The following is an 18,663-nucleotide window of genomic DNA, read 5'->3' as shown; positions in this document are numbered from 1 at the left end:
CAGCCCCATGCTCGGAGCCCCTGCCCCACTCAGCCCCACACCCGGAGCCCCTGCCCCGCACAGCCCCACGCTCGGAGCCCCTGCCCTGCACAGCCCTTGCCCCACTCAGCTCCACACCCGGAGCCCCTGCCCCACTCAGCCCCACACCCGGAGCCCCTGCCCCGCACAGCCCCACGCCCCCATCCCGCACAGCCCCATGCTCGGAGCCCCTGCCCCACTCAGCCCCACACCTGGAGCCCCTGCCCCGCACAGCCCCGCGCCCGGAGCCCCTGCCCCGCACAGCCCCTGCCCCGCCCAGCCCCACACCCGGAGCCCCTGCCCCGCACAGCCCCGCGCCCGGAGCCCCTGCCCCGCACAGCCCCGCGCCCCCATCCCGCACAGCCCCATGCTCGGAGCCCCTGCCCTGCACAGCCCCACACCCGGAGCCCCTGCCCTGCACAGCCCCTGCCCCACTCAGCCCCACACCTGGAGCCCCTGCCCCGCACAGCCCCACACCCGGAGCCCCTGCCCCGCACAGCCCCGCACCCGGAGCCCCCGCACAGCCCGGGCCCTGCCTGCGGAGGGCGCTCGGCCGCAGCCGCGGTGCCGGCCCTAGAGGCGGAGCCGCCCCGCCCCGCCCCGGAGCGGACTCTGCGGCGCGGCCGGCGCCTCGGGGCTGTCGGCGGCGGGGCAGGGGGCTCCGGGCAGCGCGCGGCTGCCATGGGCCGGGACCTGCTGCTGCTGCTGCTGCTGCTCGCGGCGCTGGGTGAGTCCGGGTCCCCGAGCGGGGGGCAGTGTGTGTCTGGGAACGTGTGGGGGCCAGTGTGTGTGTGGGACAGTGTGTGTGTGTGTGTGTCTGGGAACGTGTGGGGGCCAGTGTGTGTGTGGGACAGTGTGTGTGTGTGTGTGTCTGGGAACGTGTGGGGGCCAGTGTGTGTGTGTGTGTGTGTGTGTGTGTGTCTGGGAACGTATGGGGGCCAGTGTGTGTGTGGGACAGTGTGTGTGTGTGTGTCTGGGAACGTGTGGGGGCCAGTGTGTGTGTGGGACAGTGTGTGTGTGTGTGTGTCTGGGAACGTGTGGGGGCCAGTGTGTGTGTGTCTGGGACAGTGTGTGCGTGGGACAGTGTGAGTGTGTGTGTGTGTTGTGCAGGGGGGCCCTGTGTGTGCACAGGGAGACTGCATGTGTGCGTTTGTGTGGGGGCAGTATGTGGGGGGTGCGGTGTGGGTACGGAGGGGGGCTGTGAGTGTGTATGTGTGTGTGGTGCTCCCCAGCCTGTGGGGATGGTGCAGTGTGTGAGTGTGCGCGGGGGGTGCCGTGTGGGTGTGGGGGGTGCAGCGTGGGTGTGGGCACGCAAGGGGGCTGCGTGGGTGTGGGTGTGCGCGGGGGGCTCCCCAGCCTGTGGGGAAGGTGCAGCGTGTGTGCACGTGTAAGGAGGGTGGTGTGGGGGGTGCGGTGTGGGTATGCAGGGAGGCTGCGTGGGTGTGTGTGCACGCGCGTGGGGGGTGCAGTAGGTGTGCTGGGGGTGCAGTGTGTGTGTGTGTGTGTGCGTGGGGCTCCCCAGCCTGTGGGGAGGGCACAGTGCGTGCCCAGCTGGTGGTGGGGTGCAGTGCGTGGGTCCCCGGGCAGCGCTGCCCTGGCAGGGCCCAGTCCCCACACGCTGGTGGGTATCTGTGTGGGCCCTTGGGCAGTGGAGCCTGAGCACCGCCCAGTGCGTCTCACTGTGAGCCCAGGCCTGCTGTCTGCAGGGCTTGGCAATGCCCCCCCTCCCGGGGGGGGGTAGCCTCCTGCTGCGGCCCCTGGGGCTGTCTGGTCAGTGGGGTGGGTGAGGGACCCTCTCGCCCCCTTAGAACAGAGTTGCCCAAGGCTCCTGGCTGTGGGGGGAACCTTCTCCCCCAGCCCTGCTAAAGTCCTTACAGCCCCCGCCACCAGCCCGGGATCTGGGATGAGTTAGACCACGCTGCTGTGATGAGCTCCCGGGCGCAGTTTTCAACTGGGCTAGTGTCTATGTTCTGGCCCCCATCCGACACGCCAGCCTCGCTGGCCATTTCAGCACGGGGCACGGCTCCATGGGCCCCCGGGGTGCCTGGACTGCCCGCCCATCCCTGGAGCACTCAGGTGCAGTACCTGGGTGAGAACAGCGGGGGCGTTGCACTGTGCTGCAGATAGAGGGCTTCCTCGGCCTGCGGGCGCGAATGCGCTGAACTATCCCTCTCGAACACTAGGCTGGTTTGATCTAAGGGCTCACATCACATAGGGGTGACCGAAGTCTCTTCCTCATATTCTGTTGTAAGCTGCTGGGAATTCTGCTCCCGCATGTGGGTCAGGAGCTAGTCCTAGGTAGATGGGTCACCACTGGTTGTAACCCGTTGAAGAGTCACGGTGAATACAGTGGGGTAAAGGTGCAGTACCATAAGCCTGCAGAGAATTTGGGGAAACGTTCCTGGATTTACAACAGTGATCCGGTAATGGCTTGGCACTCAGGAGTGAGAATGTCACCAAAGAGACTGGATTCTTTCTGGTGTCTCTGTTCTGCTACCCGGGATACATTTCCCGCGAAGCGATTTAGAAAACTGTCTTTTGGGATGGAGGGACTGAAGCTGTTGATGAGATGGAAGCTCTCTTGATGGACCCCTTTGATCCTCAGTGTGAGGAACGAGACATGTCAACAACGCGTGCGAGGGGAAAGACCCATTTGTAAACACACGGCTTTTGGCCCTTAATGAGGAATATAGGGTTAGTGAAGTCATGAATTCTTATTGAATTCAAATAGCTCCTTACTAGAGCTGGAGTAGAGAAGTATCATTTCAAGTGTGGGGTCGCTTTCCCCATTTATTTTTAAACCTTTAGTGACATTTCTTGCAGGTGTTAATAGACAAATATTCTTGTTTGTGGCTTTATTCCCCAGTCTAGTAACCAGAAAAGAAACTGTCAAGCCCCCTGAGAGCATGGAGAGCTGTTCTGATATCTTTGGGGTTTTTTCGGTAATATCTGCTTTTTTTTATAGCTGGTTGGCTAGTCAGTCCATTACACTGCGTCATTGTCTCTTGAAATGTATGAATAACAACAAAACTAAAGGTCTAAGAATAAAATGTAGCTGGCTGGGTTGTGTCAGGAAGTTTAAGTTTCAGATGCCCTTAGCAAGCGGAAAAGAAGTTTTTCTTTGAGAAATCTCTTACTGAGCTGTTCAAGCATTTTTCCTCGGGTCACCTGGTCACTGGTTTTTAGTACCGTGTAAGTAAACAGCAAGTGGCATAGGGAAGGTTCAGCAGCGGTCACATGCTCTTTGTTTGTGTTATGGTTAAGATTATGGTGTAGGCTTAAAAAGCTTAGTTATTTTTGCAGCGTAAGACAGTTGTTTTGCATCTTAAACCGGGAGAGCATTTCTATTTACTCTGTAAGAACAGACAAGACTGGGAACCAATTTTGTGACTTTGCAAATTTCTGTCTAAAAGTATCATTTTTCATGAGTAAAAATAGCAATCAATTTGGCAAATAAATGTATCCAGCCTCAAACTTAGGTCCTATTTGCTGGCTCTCTGTAACGTCCCCTTGAATTCTGCTCAGCTAGTCACAATGGGGAAATTAATGACATGGTGTTAAAATCTTTGAGGTGTTTGGTAATCAGGAGTACTAACCAGCTAAAAAATGGACTCAGTTAAGGCATATTGAATGTTCTTGTTGGGTAAACAGGCCACTGCTTTCTACTCATTCTTTGATTTACTTTATAATTATACCCGGTGAATATTTGGTGAAAGCGACAGGTTAATCAAGATGGATCAAATTCACTGTTGGTATGACTGAAATATTGGTATAGAGGGGTGTAGATACAACAGGCAGGATTAAAAGGGAGGAGGTGTTACATTATACATAATTTGTTCTGAGATCCAGAAGGAGGCCAGATGCAGACCAGTTGAGAGTCTCTGGGTAAAGGTAAAAGGGGTGAAAAAACAGGGGTGACATTGTGGTCAGGGTCTAGGATAGCCCACCAAATCAGGAAAAGGAGGCGGATGAGGCATTTCTAGAACAAATAACAGAAATATCCAAAACACAAGACCTGGTAGGAACGGGGGACTTTAAAACCCCCGACATCTGCTGGGAAAGTAATATGGCAAAACGCAACATTTCCAGTAAGTTCTTAGAACATATTGGGGACAACTTTTTGTTTCAGAAAGTGGAGGAAGTAACTAGGAGGACAGCCACTTTAGCCTTGATTCTGACCAAGAGGGAGGAGTTGGTGTTGAATCTGAAGGTGGGTGAAAGGGATCACAGAATCATGAAGTCCATTATTTCAAGGAAAGGAAGATGTGACGGCAGCAGAATAAGGACAATAGACTTCAAAAAAGCAGAGTTTAATAAACTCAGAGAACAGGGAGCTCAGGTCCCATGGGAAGAAAATCTAAGGGTAAAAGGAGTTCAGGAGAGCCGGTATTAAAGGCACAACCGCAAACTGTGCTAGCACAAAGGAAAGCTAGAAAGACTAATCAGAAGCCAATGTGGCGGCACCAGGAGCTCCTTACTGACCTGAAAGTCGAAAAGGAATCCTACAGGAAGTGGATACATGGGCGAATTGCAAAGGAGGAGCACAAAAGAACAGCACAAGCACGTAGGGACAAAATCAGAAAGGCCAAGGCGCCAAGCAAGGGACATACAAGGCAATGAGAAGAGGTTCTTTAAATACATTAGGAGCAAGAGAGAGCCAAAGGGAAGCATGGGTGCTCTGCTTAGCAGGGCAGGAGAGCTAATAACTGATGACATCAAGAAGACTGAGGTGTCTGATGCCTATTTTGCTCCAGTCTTCACTGAACAGGTTAATGATGACCAGATACTCAACACAATTAGTATTAACAACAAGGGGGAAGCCAAAGTTAGTATTCAAGCTGGCGGAGTCTGATGAAGGATACTTGCAGATCCAGCTGGAGCAGTCTCTGAACCTTTAGCAATTATCTTCGAGAATTCCCGGAGGATATCTGGAGTCTCAGAGGACTGGAGCAGGGCAAACGTAGTACTTTTCTTTAACAAGGGGAACAAAGAGAACCCCAGAGAATTATAGACCAGTCAGCCTAATGTTGATCCTTGGAAAGCTTCTGGAACAAATTATTAAACAATCAATGTGTAAGCGCCTAGAGGATAATAGGGTTATAAGGAATAGCCAGTGTGGATTTGTCAAGAACAAATCATGCCAAACCAACCTATTTTCCCTCTTTGACAGAGTTACTGGCCTGACAGATGGGGGCAAGCAGTAGACATGATTAGTTCTAATAAGTCTTTTGGCACAATCCCATGTGACAGTCTCATAGGCAAACTAGGGGAATGTAGTCTAGGTGAATTTACTGTAAGGTGGGTGCACAACTGGCTGTACTCAGAGTAATCAGTGGTTCACTGTCAAACTGGGAGGGAGTATCTAGTGGGGGCCGGCAGGGCGTCAGTTCTGGGTCCAGTACTTTTCCATTAATTTTCATTAATGACTTGGATGATGAAGTAGAGGCTATGCCTGTAACATTTGCAGATGACACCAAGCTGGAGCAGTTGCAAGCACTTTGGAGGATAGGTTTAGAGTTCAAAACAGCTGTGACAAATTGGAGAATTGGTCTGAAATCAACAGGATGAAATTCAATAAAGACAAGTGCAAAGTACTTCACTTCAGATGGAAAAATCAAATGCACAGCTACAAAATAGGGGATAGCTGGCTAGGCAGTGGTACTGCTGAAAAGGATCTGGGGGTTAAAGTGGATCACAAATTGAATACGAGTCAACAATGTGATGTGAAAAGGGCTAATATCATTGGGTGTAGTAACAGAAGTGTCGTTTGTAAAACATGAAAAGTAATTGTCTCGCTCTATATTGTGTCCAAATCTGGGCATCACACTTTAGGAAAGTGTGGACAACTTGGAGAGAGTCCAGAGGAGAAGCAACAAAAATGATCAAAGGTTTTTAAAAAAACCTGACTCACTGAAGGTAGGGCAAGAAGCAATGGGCTTAATCTGTAGCAAGGGAGATTTAGGTTAGACAGGAGGAAAAACTTTCTAACTACAAGTGTAGATAAGTTCTGGAATAGGCTGCCAGGGGAGGTTGGGGAATCCCCACCATTGGAGAAGTTTAAGAACAGGTTGGACAAACACCTGTCAGGATGGTCTCAGGGTTTACTTGGTCCTGTCTCAGAGCAGGGGGCTACTTGATGACTTCTTGGGGTCCCTTCCAGCCCTGCATTTCCATGACTTGAGGGTAAGCAGCCATAACTGTATTGCCATCGACATGGCAGATTCATCCAGCCAGTAGTGTATTTTGCCTGTCAAATCCAACAGAAGTTTTTAAAAATAATCTAGTAAAATGATGTGTGGGGAATATTCTCCAGATCTAGTCTCTTAAAATACACAACTTTGTTTCTGAGAAATTATTTTAAAATGCTACATTTAGTTTGATGCAAGATTGGCCTCAGGAGTACCATCAATCTAGGGAAAACTTGAATGAATAGCTCCAAAAGTGAAGTACCATGTAAGGATGGAGGGAAATGAAACCTTTGTAGGAGGTTGCTATTAGCGTTGCTTGGGAAAATGTTTACAAATCTAGTCTGCTTATCTTGTTAGACTGACCTCACACTTGGTAAAGCAACCCCCATCCTTTCATGTATTTATACCTGGTCCGTGTATTTTTCACTTCATGCATCTGATGAAGTGGGTTCTAGCCCAAGAAAGCTTATGCCCAAATAAATTTGTTAGTCTTTAAGGTGCCACAAGGATTCCTTGGTTTTTTTGGTTGAATGTGGGGCTGGGAAAGATGAAACTAACTGGGTGGTCTGATTTAAATCAAGGTGATTCAAAGCAATGATTTAAATCACCCATTTTAAGCAACTTTTCCATTTGTATGTGTTATTTTCTAAAGAGAGGTGCATTCTCATGGGTTGACATGACCATTAAAAAATGCTGATTTACAACTCAATAGAGCCTTTGCACTAGATTTGGTACGTTGTTTTGCTATCTAGGAGGGTGCATTATAATTATATACATTTGTTAAGCAATTATATAGCTTAATATCTTCAGATTCTTATTAATTGTATATTTTTAGTGTGTTAGAAAACAGTGAATGATTGCTTATTTACTAAATAATTAACTTTTTGCTCATGATTTGTGTCAAACTGCATTAGGATGGTAACTGGAATTACACACAACAGCAAATACAATTTATTTTTATTAAGCAAAATGACCTCAAATGTTTTGGATACATAAACTTCTCTTATCAAAACATGATTTGCATTTACAACTAAATGATTTCTTAAAGGAACAGAGGGATTCACTGTAGTCAGTGAATTAAGCTGTGCAAATTTTCAGATACATCTAAGTGAAAGTGACTGGTACTTAAATTCCTACTCGTGTAAGTCTCTTAAAAATAAGACAGTCTCTTAAAGTTACTTACATTGACCTACTGAGCTATTTTTATAAAGCCTGACCTCAGAAGTTCCATGTTTCTCCCCCAGTTCTTTCTTTAAAGGCTGCTTTTCCATATAACTCAGAGTTTTGGATAGAGGCTCATGGATTCGCATATTTATTTTTTCTGTAAACGTTTTAAAGAAATTATAATAAATTTAGGCTTTAGCATATTTTGTATGAGTGTATGTTAGGTTTATTTTTAAAAAGAAAAACTTAGTATAACAAATAAAATTTAAAAAATCCTATTTAAAAAAAAAAAAGAAAAATTGTTTTTTAAATCCACCCTGAATCGTAATAGGCATTTACAGGCAATTCTCCATCCTAATCATCAGTTATTTTCCTATAAAAGGAGCTCAGTTAAGGGAGCTTTAAGTAGCAGTCGGTTGTGACCGACCCTGTCTGCAGGGCAGTTAGACACCCCTGGGGGCTCGGGCTAAGGGGCTGTTTAATTGCCCTGGAGCTGTCAGGACTCAAGCCCTGGGGCCCTCCCTCCGCACGGGATCCTAGAGCTCAGGCTCCAGCCCGAGCCTGAACATCCGCACTGCAATTAAACAGCCCCCTGGCCGGGTCAGCTGGCCCGGGCCAGCCGCGGGTGTCTAACGGGGGTGTAGACCTACCCTTAGGTTACAAACTAGGGATCAGAGTGTGCAGGCAGCATGGTCTGTTGGTGAAGGCACATGGTGAACGTCACACACAGCTTCAGTTCCAAGTTAAGCAGTGTGTGTGTGTGTGTGTGTGTGTTTGGTCTGGGAGTTCACATATTTCTGCGAGTGGGGGATTGGCGTTCCCACCCTGCACTGAACGCTCTGGTGACACTGGACCATGTCAGCTCCCCCGTGCCTGGCTAGGGGTTTGGCTTCTGTAACAAAGGAACACATAACAAAATCCAGCAAATACAGTCACAACAAATACCAACAAATGCCTGTGCTTGGCTATTCCTGGGGTCTCTCCTGGGAACATGACTCTGTCCCAGATCCTAGATCCCTCCCCCACTGCACTTTATATCCAGTCTGGGATTTACAAGCTGAACTCGCCACAACAAGTCAACAGGAATGAATTTGTAGCCCCTGTCGAGGGGTAGCTCAGCAGAAGAACCCTGCCACAATTGCCTTCCAACCACAACTCCCTCAACCCTTTGTGATCACCAGCCACTTGTGTGAGGTATGATCTATAACGGGTCGGCAGCCTTTCCGAAGTGCTGGGCCGAGTCTTCAGTTATTCACTCTCATTTAAGGTTTTGCGTGCCAGTAACACATTTTAACGTTTTGAGAAGGCCTCTTTCTATAAGTCTATAATACATAACTAAACTATTGTTGTATGTAAAGTAAAGAAGGTTTTTAAAATGTTTAAGAAGCTTCATTTAAAATTAAATTAAAATGCAGAGTCCCCCAGACCGGTGGCCAGTGTTAGTGCCACTGAAAATCAGCTCGCGCGCTGCCTTCGGCACGCATGCCATAGGTTGCCTACCCCGATCTATAAAATGGGGATAAGTGCCCAGAGGCTAAAGGACTTACAGACCCCAGATCTCAACTCCCACTCATGGTTAGCTGCAAGTCCGTCCTTCAGTGTTGTGTTTCTCTCCGCGGCTCTGCCAGAGAACTGCCGCGTGACCCTGCAGAAGTCATGGAGTTTATGATGCTGCAAGTCCTTGGGCAGATCACAGCAGCAAGTGCAATTGCGGCTGTCGCACAAGGGTGAGCCTAGGCTCTGCAGGGTCCAATGTTCATGTCAGCACGAGGGATATGTAATCAGTGGCATTCCCACCCTGTTCCTAGCACAGTGTGTGCTCGGCCTCGTTGGGTTTGATCCAAACTTCTCTGCTTCCTGGGCTTTGCCTTTATTGTGAACTTAGCAACTGCAAAAAGTTCACCTCAGCCCAAGTGTTTTCCTGAGCGTCACTCTCTTCCTAGGGGCTTTCACTGAAATCGCCCTGTACTGAATTCGTTCTGCTTGGGAACACCCGGCTCCCTGTATGCTCCCAAACTGGAGCGCCGAGAGCCACCTGAGCTGGCCGGGTAGCTCAGCAGCAGAAATCAATTTCTCCCACCTGGCGTCAGAGAGTTACCTTGTGTCCTTGAGCCTGCCATCCAGTCATGGCTAGAGCTGCGCGAAGAAATGGGGTTTTTTCCTCCCATTTGGTCAGAAAAACCAGACCAAATCTTCAGTTCTGTTCCGAACACTGCAGACGCGGCAGGTAAACAAACCGGCCCGGCCCGCCAGGGAGAGAGAAAACTGAGGCCACGTCCCTGCTCCAGAGTGGGGATTTAAACCTGGGTTTCCTGCACCCCAAGCGAGTGCCCTACCCACTGGGCTAAACACACACCCTGAAGCTGGTCCTGCAAAGCATTTTCCCAGCTGAAACTAGTCGGGTCAAGTTGATTAATAGTTTTGGGTCAACTGAAGCTGCGTGTTTGAGCGGCTCTGGTGATAGCATCACCCTCTGTGCTGAGCAGGCAGCTCCTGCCTCGCACTACAGTGCGCGGGTCAGAGTGGGGCAGGATGTGGGAGACATGGGAGTAAATCCTAGCAGGGCTCACATTTCCCCTTAGACCTTCCTTCTGCTGCGAGGCAGGCGTGACGTGGGGACTGTACAGCCGTGTGCTCAGCACTGCGGGGTCGGAGCCTCTCTCTCCTGCTCCTGGCTTTTTTGATCTTCCACTTAGTGCCCAGCACTCTACCCCAGGAGGACCACGCAGGTTCAACCTTCAGTCTGTCTGTGCCTCCCCGTCGTCTGACATTTCCATTGCAGGGCACCAGAGGCCCCCATCAGAATCACACCCCAGCTGTGTTAGGCTTTGTACAAACACCCAGGAGACATGGTCCCTGCCTCACGGAGCTCGAGTCCATCCTGGGGCAAATCACTGCACCTGCACCGAGCCCCACTGGCTTCCATGGTACTGCAAGTGGTTACAAAAGCCTTGTGAGGCAGGCAAGGCACAGCTCATGTCTGCAGTGCTTTGAGGCCCTCTCATGGGATGGCGAAATGCCAGTTTTGTCTTCATTGCGGGGTGCATTGGAACCAGTACGTGGGAGACACGGAGCCTCGTATTAATGGCGGCATCTCAGTCGGTGGGTGCTGGGAAGAGGGCTGGCCAGATGTCTGCAGCGTGGCTGGTTGGCTAGATGACACATCTGCATGTGGCTGTCTTTGGCTTTTTGGGCTCTGTGGACCGTTTTGGGTCCGGTTTTATACTGCAGTGAAGGAGACATTTGGGGACGCTAGAGGGGTGTAGATAGGACTGACGGTAACATCTGGGCCAGACAAACCTCTCCTATGGAAAACACCCGGGAGTACGGTGGGGGCGAAAACGCTGAACCCTGCCTTTGTAGTGCTCTCTTTACGCATCTCTCCTGGGGGAGGGCTTCAGGGGGTGAGTCCTTCCACCCCACCAGCTCTAGGGGCTGCGTGGGGAGGGGCACCCACAGATCCACAAAGGGAGGAGCCATCACTTACGGAGGCCAGTCCCTTCACACAGCCGTGTCCCTTTTCCGCAGCCCCCCAGCTTGCAGTACGGCTGCAGCAGGAGCCCTGCTGTCATTGCCTGAGCGCGGGGCTGGGCTCGGCAGTATCGGTGAAGGGGGGTCTCTGCTGCTGTGGATGGTATTTCAGAACGGTTGGTGGAGCTTCACCAGCCAAGGGTCTGGCTCATGAACACATGCTGCATAGAGACTGGGGGTCTCTGCGGAGACGCCCCGCTAGTATTGGGTCTGCTCCACTGTGGGGGATGGAGTGTGCCTGGGGCCACCGTGCCGCGGCGAGGCCACGGAGAATAGAAACGTTGGCACTTGGGGGCTGCTGAGATACGCAGAACGCCGAGTACCGCGGTGAGCTCACGGCTGGCAATGAGCAAGGTCATAAACCTGGGTCTTATTTTGCAGAGAATACTGAGGCGAGGCAGGAGAGGAGGACGTCCCACCTGTTGCCATCCACACAAGCATTGTCAGTGGACTGGCCGGCTGCGCCCCGACGCCCCCGCTCCCTTCAAACCGCCACACGTGATACCCCCAAAGCCGACGCACAGACGCCCTCCGTGGAACCATATCCTGACCAGGCCAATGCGTCTGTCTTGGACAAAGCCTCTGCAGCCCACTCTCTACAGCAAGTTAAATTCAATCCCACAGTAGGCCATATATTAATTAATGAGCATAAAGATTTCAAGTTTAACTGCTCAATTAAGGGACCCCATCTCTTATTCAACCAAGACTCTGCTGTCATTTCCTTGTGGAAAGATGGGAAGGAGCTGCAGGAGCCTGGCCGCATGTCCACTCGACATTACCAGGTCACGGACGATGTCGAAACAACAATGGTCTCTGCCTTCAGGTAAACGAGCCAGCTGTTTAAAGGTGGTTCACTGATTGCCATCTTCAGTTCGAGAGTACTTAGCAACTAAAAACTCTAGCACAGCCCAGTAGCTTAGATCTCTGCCCGTAGATCCCTGCAGAATGACTGCTAATAGTGCTCCTGGACCTCAGCCAGCAGGGGTAGATTTCAGCTTGGAGAGAGCTGTGGTGTTTGCTGATCAGGGTCACAATCAGGGCTGGTGGAAGTTTGGCTGCTCCAGTCTTCGGTAACACCACAGGCTAGTCACACCCTTCCTGACTTGTCAGGCAGGTACAACTGCAGACCTGAAAAGCTAGTTTTAACCCTTTCTTGCGTGATGGAAAATAGGAATCCGGTGATGACAGAAAACACAGGCTCACCCACACACCCTTTGCTTTAAGTCATCTTCCCCAAAGCAAACCCAGCCCCCTCAGGCGTGACAGATCCAGGAACAGAGGGGGTGGGGGATAGAACTCCCGGATGGTCCAGCACGAAGCAGGGGCTGGGATTGCTGTCAGCTCAGCCCCCCGTCGTGGCTCTTTTTTAAAGAAGGCAGATCCTCAGTCCCGCTGCGGTCAGGATGGCTGGACCAGGAGGCAAGGGTTGGCCCTCAGAGAGGAGCTCTGTTCCATCCGTCCTAGGGTCAGATCCACTGGTGATGGCATTCAGCAAGGACCCAGGACCATAGGGGAGGCGCAGCTAAACCCGGCAGCATGGCATAACCTTCCGTAGGCGGGAATCGGCCGCATGAAACCCGCAGTGCAGGGAGGAAAAGGAAAGGAAGATCCACTAAGCCAAACATAGACCCCCCCACAAATACCGCCCCCTCCTGCACTCCTCCTCCCACGCACGCGGTATGTTGGGTGTGTAGCTTCTGAGTCCAGGGAAAAACCCAGCTTGCCCATGACTGTCATTTACAAGAGGGCCCCAGAGATGTGCTTTTCACCATTGTCGTGTGTAACAGGACCACTGTGAGACGGTCCTGAAACAAACACGCGTGCCGGTCTCAAAGCAAACTTCCTAGCATGCATCCGGTTCTTCTCTGCATTGCTGCCGCGAAGTGATTCAGTGGAACATTTTCAAAGGCCCCTAATGTCACCTAAGAGTTTAAGTCCCGTTGCAAGGGGGTGGGGTTGTGCTCCTAAAGTGCTGTCCCTAGGCCCTTCCATCTCCAGGCCATAGGGAGAGACGGGGACAAGGAGCCTGGGGGAAGGGAGAGGGGAGAAGACGGGGACTGGGAGCTGCGGGGGGGACACTGAACGAAAGGGACTGGCTTGGCAAGGAGCCGGGGGCTAGGAGCCGGGAAGGTGTGGGGGGGGGAGCAAATCACATCAACCAGACTTTACACAGGGGGTCGCTAATTGCGTGTCCCTCGTTAACCAGGTGCCTGACTTGAGACCCTGGGGGCTGATGTAAAAAGTGCTGAGTTCTCCGAGCACAACTGAAGTCCCTGGGAGCTGGGCTTGGAACGTGTATGATGCCAAGTCCTCTGCAAAGTCAGGTCCTGGGTGTCTCAGATTGTGCTCCCAGAATTAGTGGACGCTTGTGACTGTAACCTGTCTGTGCATCAGTTCCCCTCCTGTCCTGTGGGGGTCATAGTGCCCCCCCATCCCCGGGCATTGTGAAAACAAACGTTAAGAAATGTGTGAAGCGCTGAACTACAGCAGCAATGCCGATGAGCACCATAGAGAAGCCAAGAAGGACGTTCATAATTCTGTTTCCAGAGCAGGGTTTGAATAGTGGCAACCATAGAGCCACACGTTAAATCCTGAGGCTAAAACAGCAGTCAGCTGCTCAGTGAGTGGGTACCGGCCACCCTGTGGACTGAATGAAGCAGGGCCTTCTGGGGAAAAAAGCATGTGATCCAGTAATTATGGTGGTTCTTGCCCACGTGCTCAGGGTCTAACTGATCACCATGTTTGGGATCAGGAAGGAATTTCCCCCTGGATCAGATTGGCAGATACCCTGATTGGGTGTTCCGCTTTCCTCCACAGCATGGGACATGGGTCGTTTCCAGGTTTAAACTAGTGTAAAAGGTGGATTCTCTGTAACTTGAAGTCTTTAAATCATGATTTGAGGACTGCAGAACTCAGCCAGAGGTTAGGGATCTGTTACAGGAGTGGGTGGGTGAGGGTCGGTGGCTTGCAGTGTGCAGGAGGTCAGACTGGATGATCATGATTGTCCCTTCTGGCCGGAAAGTCTGAGTCCAGTTGAAGACTGTACCATAATGCGTTTGCACAAGAAAGTTGCATCTTTTGAGTGCTTGACTTTGCAACCGTAACATTCTTTTAATGCCGTTTTTGTGGGTAATTCTGAGATCCAGCGTAGAAGTGTTCCAGCATTTCTTGTCTTTTGTGCCAGTGGTAAGTCTCAAGGTGAACCCTTTCCTCTCCCCTGGCAGCATAACCAATGCTCAGCGCTCTGATAACGGGTCCTACAGCTGCAAACTGAAAATCCACAATGAGGAAATTGAGTCAGACCCCATCTTCATCCAGATGGAAGGTAAGCCGGGGCCTGAAAGAGGCATTTAGTAAGAATGCCAGCGCGCTGGCAGGAGAGCTCGTGGCAGGGGTTGTGTATGGGGCTGGGCAGTTGGGAGCAGGAGCTGGACTGGAGTGGGAGCGAGCAATCCAGGAGCAGGAGATGGTGGAGCGGGCTGGGCTACTCAGTGTGGGAGGCAGGTGCCAGTGCACATGATGCCGGTGCTGAGAGCCGCTGTTGCATTGGCAGCGATGCTGGCAGACCTGGGTGTTATTGGCTAGTGTTATTGCTGCAAGTGTTTTTAAGGTGCCTGGTCTCCGTGCCTTTCTGCGTAGGGCTCCCCCACTTCCTTCGGCAGCCCCAGAGTCTGAACGTTACCAGGAACAGACCGTTCAACCTCACATGCGAGGCGATGGGGCCCCCGGAGCCTGTGCAGATTTACTGGTTTCGGAACAGCAGCAGGGTGAATGACCAGCCGTACATTTCCCCCTCTGTCCTGACTCTGCCAGGTGAGTGTCGCCCGGGGGCGGTTTCAGCGTGCCGGGGGCCGTCACTGCAGCAGGAGCGTGGTAAGCTCCGCGGCTGCCCTGCTTGGCTGGCTGGCGTTCGCCAACTGAACTTGCTGGTGGGCGGTTGGCTGGTGCGCCTGGCTAACAGCTGGCATGCAGAAGCAGCCAGGAACGCAATGGCCCTTGCCTTCAGCCATCCTGCTCTGCAATAGACGTGATCTCATCTCGCTGCAGGGCTCGCTCCCGTGTTGAATTGATGGTTACATCCTTGCACTGATATACAAAGAGTCAAACCCTGCCCTGGCGGACACGTTGGCCTAGCAGGGTTCATGCCATGTCCCATTCCTCAGTACCACCTTAGAATGCAAACCCTGAACTCTGACCCCACCAAGGGTTGATGCAGAAATGATGGTCTGCGGGTCTCTGATGGTCTGCAGGAGGCCTGGCCGGTCCAAATTGTGCTGATCCCTGCTGGCCTTGAAGTCTATATATCGAGGGCTCTTCCCACGTCATATGCTTCCCCGGTGCAGGGCTGTCTAGCAGCCCGGCGTGGTGATGCCGCTGAGGTCAGGGTGGATGCTTTGTTACACAGGGGTGGTGGGGACTGTGGTGCGTACGCTGCATTACTCTGCACATTGGCGCACGTGGGACCCAGTTCTAGCACCCATCAGTGGAAGTGAGGAACATGGTGTGTTAAATGAGGAGGCTTAGCTAGCTGTGGAGGGTTTGTTTGGGAGCATGCTGCCCATAAGGGAATGTCTTCATTGCAGAGTTAACCCAGGCTCTTCCTGGGGTGTCGCCCCAACCTCTGTCCCATCCACACACACTCTGGCTCTCTGGCCCGTCCGTGGCTATAGGCTAGAGCCCCTGTGAGGTTGGTAACCCGCCTGCTTGGCAGCGAGGACACAGGCTAAATCCTTCCAGTGCTGGTCGTCCTCCAGTGCCCGCCCACAACTCCTCCTTCCCCCCGACCCCGTGTGCCCAGAAGGGGCAGTTTTCCCAGAGTTCTCCCAGGAGAGCAGCTCAGCACAAAGACCCGTGGGATGTGCCCCGAGGAGGCCTGGTGACACGCCCAGGTGAGCGCAGCACCAGCGAGGCCACCGGGACTCGAGCGCGGCTTCGCAGCGGGGCCCTCACACCCGGGCTGGGCTGAGCCAGGTGCCCAGGGCCGTAGTTAACGCCCAGTGACCGGGACTGGCTTTAACCTCGGAGCGCGCCATGGTGAGAGTAGGGATATTACAGCACTTGTTAGGCATCTCCTCCCAAATGTGAACAATGAAACCACTTCAGCTTCGCTAACTCGCTGACTCGAATGAGCTGGACCATGAATTATTTGGGAAGTAACGAGATTTTGCACCGTCCCTGCGAACGTGGCCCCTCGCATGGCAGCGCAATGCCTTACGCTTGGAGCGAGCGCATGGAGAGGCTGTGAAGTGAGCCCTAACTCAGCTGACCCGGTCTGATTGTTCCTGAAAGTCCCTGCTTTGCCCTTCCCTCCAGGCTCAGTGTGCTGAGGGTGAAAACAGAGTCATTGCTCAGGCTTGTCCGATAGTGCAGGGACCTGCGCGGGATCCCCCTTCCTGAGTCGAGCAGGAACATGGAGCCGTGGCTTGCAGAGTGGGATGGACGGGGACGCTCGTCATACCCCGAAGGGGGGGCAGAGGCTATGTCTCCCCGCTGCGAGATACAGATCCGCTTGGGTCACATGAAGCAAAAGGGCTGGTTTGGGGGCTTCTAGCCGCTTTCAGTTCAGGGTTGGAAACTTCTTCTGACAAGGAAGTTTGCAGTCAAACTCCCCTTCCCCCCATCCACGAACAGCCCGTTCCCGCCAGCAGCCCCAGGTAACTGCAAGTGCTGAGTCTATGGAGCAGGCTGTTCCGATAAGAGAATGCCCGTCCTGGTGCAGAGAGCCCAGAATCGCAAGGGAAGTCAGCAGGCGGCTCTAGCTTTGCTCTGGTGCTTCTGAGGATCGGTTCCCCCACCAGCCCACGCAGCAGTTTCCTTAGGGTTTGTCTACACTGCAGTTAACCCCCCTCCCTCGCCCCCGCCCTCCATGCAGCTGGGCCGTGTCAGCTGACTCAGGCTCACGGGGCTGTAAAACTGCTGTGTAGACGTCGGCGCTGGGGCGGGGGGAAATGAAATGAGGAAGTGAAAGCGGCATTTCCTGCGTGGTGGCTGGGTCCTCTCCATGGCAGGGTCACTGCGTGTGTTTCCTTTCCTCTAAGGGCTGGATCCTCGGGACTCCTGCTGTGAACTTCCATGAGAACAGGCAGGGCTGGGAGGGAGGTGGGCTGTCTTAGGCTGGCACACACGGGAGCTGGATGAGGTGCATTCAGTCCAAGGGCGGCTCCAGGCCCCAGCACGCCAAGCGCGTGCTTGGGGCGGCCATGCCACGGGGGGCGCTCTGCCGGTCCCCGGGAGGGCGGCAGGCGGCTCCGGTGGACCTCCCGCAGGCGTGCCTGCGGAGGGTCCGCTGGTCCCGCGGCTTCGGTGGAGCATCCGCAGGCACGTCTGTGGGAGGTCCACCGGAGCCGCGGGACCGGCGACCGGCAGAGTGCCCCCGCTGCGTGCCGCCGTGCTTGGGGCGGGCGAAATGCCTAGAGCCGCCCCTGATTCAGTCCGTCAGTGTATTGAGCGATCTGAGAGGCTTATTGTGGGTGCAGGATCACCGGGGTTCCCGGGTTGGATTTTCCCCTGGGGCCACTGGCAGCCGATGTAGATCAGAGCAGCTATAGGGCTGCAACTGGAACTCCTCCGAATTGCACCGAGCACTCCTGGGCTGGAGCCAAGGATCAGGGCCCGCAGTTTAGCTTTCTCCCCAGACTCCTGGCTCCGTGGGGTTGAGCGTTAGCACGTGGCAGGGTTTCCCTACAGGTGCTGCTGAGTTTCACTCTGGCCTACAGGCTGGGCGTGACCCTGGATTTCCACAGGGTTGTGAGTGTTGCTGAGATCACACCTGGTTACTCTGCTGCTGCTGTTGCCAGGGGACCCCAGGAGAGCGAACAAAGGGGGATGTAGAAGAGCCTTGGATATGCATGGAGGGTAGGGAGGGGAACGAGACCTGGCAAATCCGGGTGAGTAAGGGGGAGAGACATGTCCTGTCTGCAACTGACCTTATTCCCACTCTGATGTAAAATCCAGGAGGATTTTGCCATAAAAGAGCGAAGAGTGGGATTTACTTGATTCACTCCCAGCTGTACACGTGCTATGCTATAGCTGGCATGTCTTGGGCTCCACAGAGAGATTTTAAAAGGCAGCGAAAGCCGGAAGATCTGACTCATGCCTTCTGCATTTTTTGTCTATGTTTGGCAAACTCTAGGTCTGATGGTTGGAGCAATTTTTCTCACCCAAGTCGCCCTATTGGCATCAAAGGGATGACTTGCATGAGCAAGGGCTGTTTGGTTGAGCAAAGGTTTCAGTGCAAGACCCTGATCCCCGTGATTATGGCCTAGAAAATTAGAAGGTAAAAATAAATCCTCTTTCCAAAAGCGTTTTCAAACCACTGAAAAGAACACTGGGAAATCCCAGCTCTGCCAGGCAGATAGGAATGAAATACAAGGGTTGCCTTGTTTTTATGGGATTTTTAATCGAAAACAGGAAAACTTCAGAGATATGTAAAAGTAAGGCAGGAAGGAAGCCAGTGAGTAACCCCTGCTCCCCATTAAACAATTCTGGGTTATTGTGCCAAGCGTTCCTTAACATTGTGAGAACAGGAGCGTGAAGAAGGAAAGTTGTCCATAACATCACATCAGCTGAAAAATATATCCCAAGGAGAGAACGTTGGAAACGAAACCTGCAAAAACACACACAAAGCCGATTGCAAACCATTAAGTCCCACTAGTAAAAGTCAGTGGCTAGGAAGCAAAGGCAATTAGCTCTGACGAACACCGCTGTGTTTGGGAGTGCTATTAATTAATTTCAGTAGGAGGTGGGTATACTTCGTTGTCAG

The 18,663-nt window shown here is 52.5% G+C and overlaps 1 protein-coding gene across 2 annotated transcripts in view; it reads left to right on the top strand.

Moving 5' to 3' along the window:
* The first annotated feature begins 663 nt into the window (after nt 1–663).
* The window catches only part of MERTK (MER proto-oncogene, tyrosine kinase), a 64,040-nt gene continuing 46,040 nt past the window's right edge, over nt 664–18,663 (top strand). For both annotated transcript variants that reach the window (XM_045010102.1, XM_045010101.1), the window contains exons 1-4: nt 664–745; nt 11,283–11,724; nt 14,126–14,226; nt 14,541–14,714. In XM_045010102.1, coding sequence (XP_044866037.1) covers nt 700–745; nt 11,283–11,724; nt 14,126–14,226; nt 14,541–14,714 — 763 coding nt within the window. In that variant the 5' untranslated portion in view covers nt 664–699. The remainder of the gene's footprint in view (nt 746–11,282; nt 11,725–14,125; nt 14,227–14,540; nt 14,715–18,663) is intronic.

The sequence above is a fragment of the Mauremys mutica genome, chromosome 3 (genome assembly GCF_020497125.1).
Source record: "Mauremys mutica isolate MM-2020 ecotype Southern chromosome 3, ASM2049712v1, whole genome shotgun sequence".
Taxonomy (NCBI): Eukaryota; Metazoa; Chordata; order Testudines; family Geoemydidae; genus Mauremys; species Mauremys mutica.
This window is presented reverse-complemented; position numbering and strand designations above follow the sequence as displayed.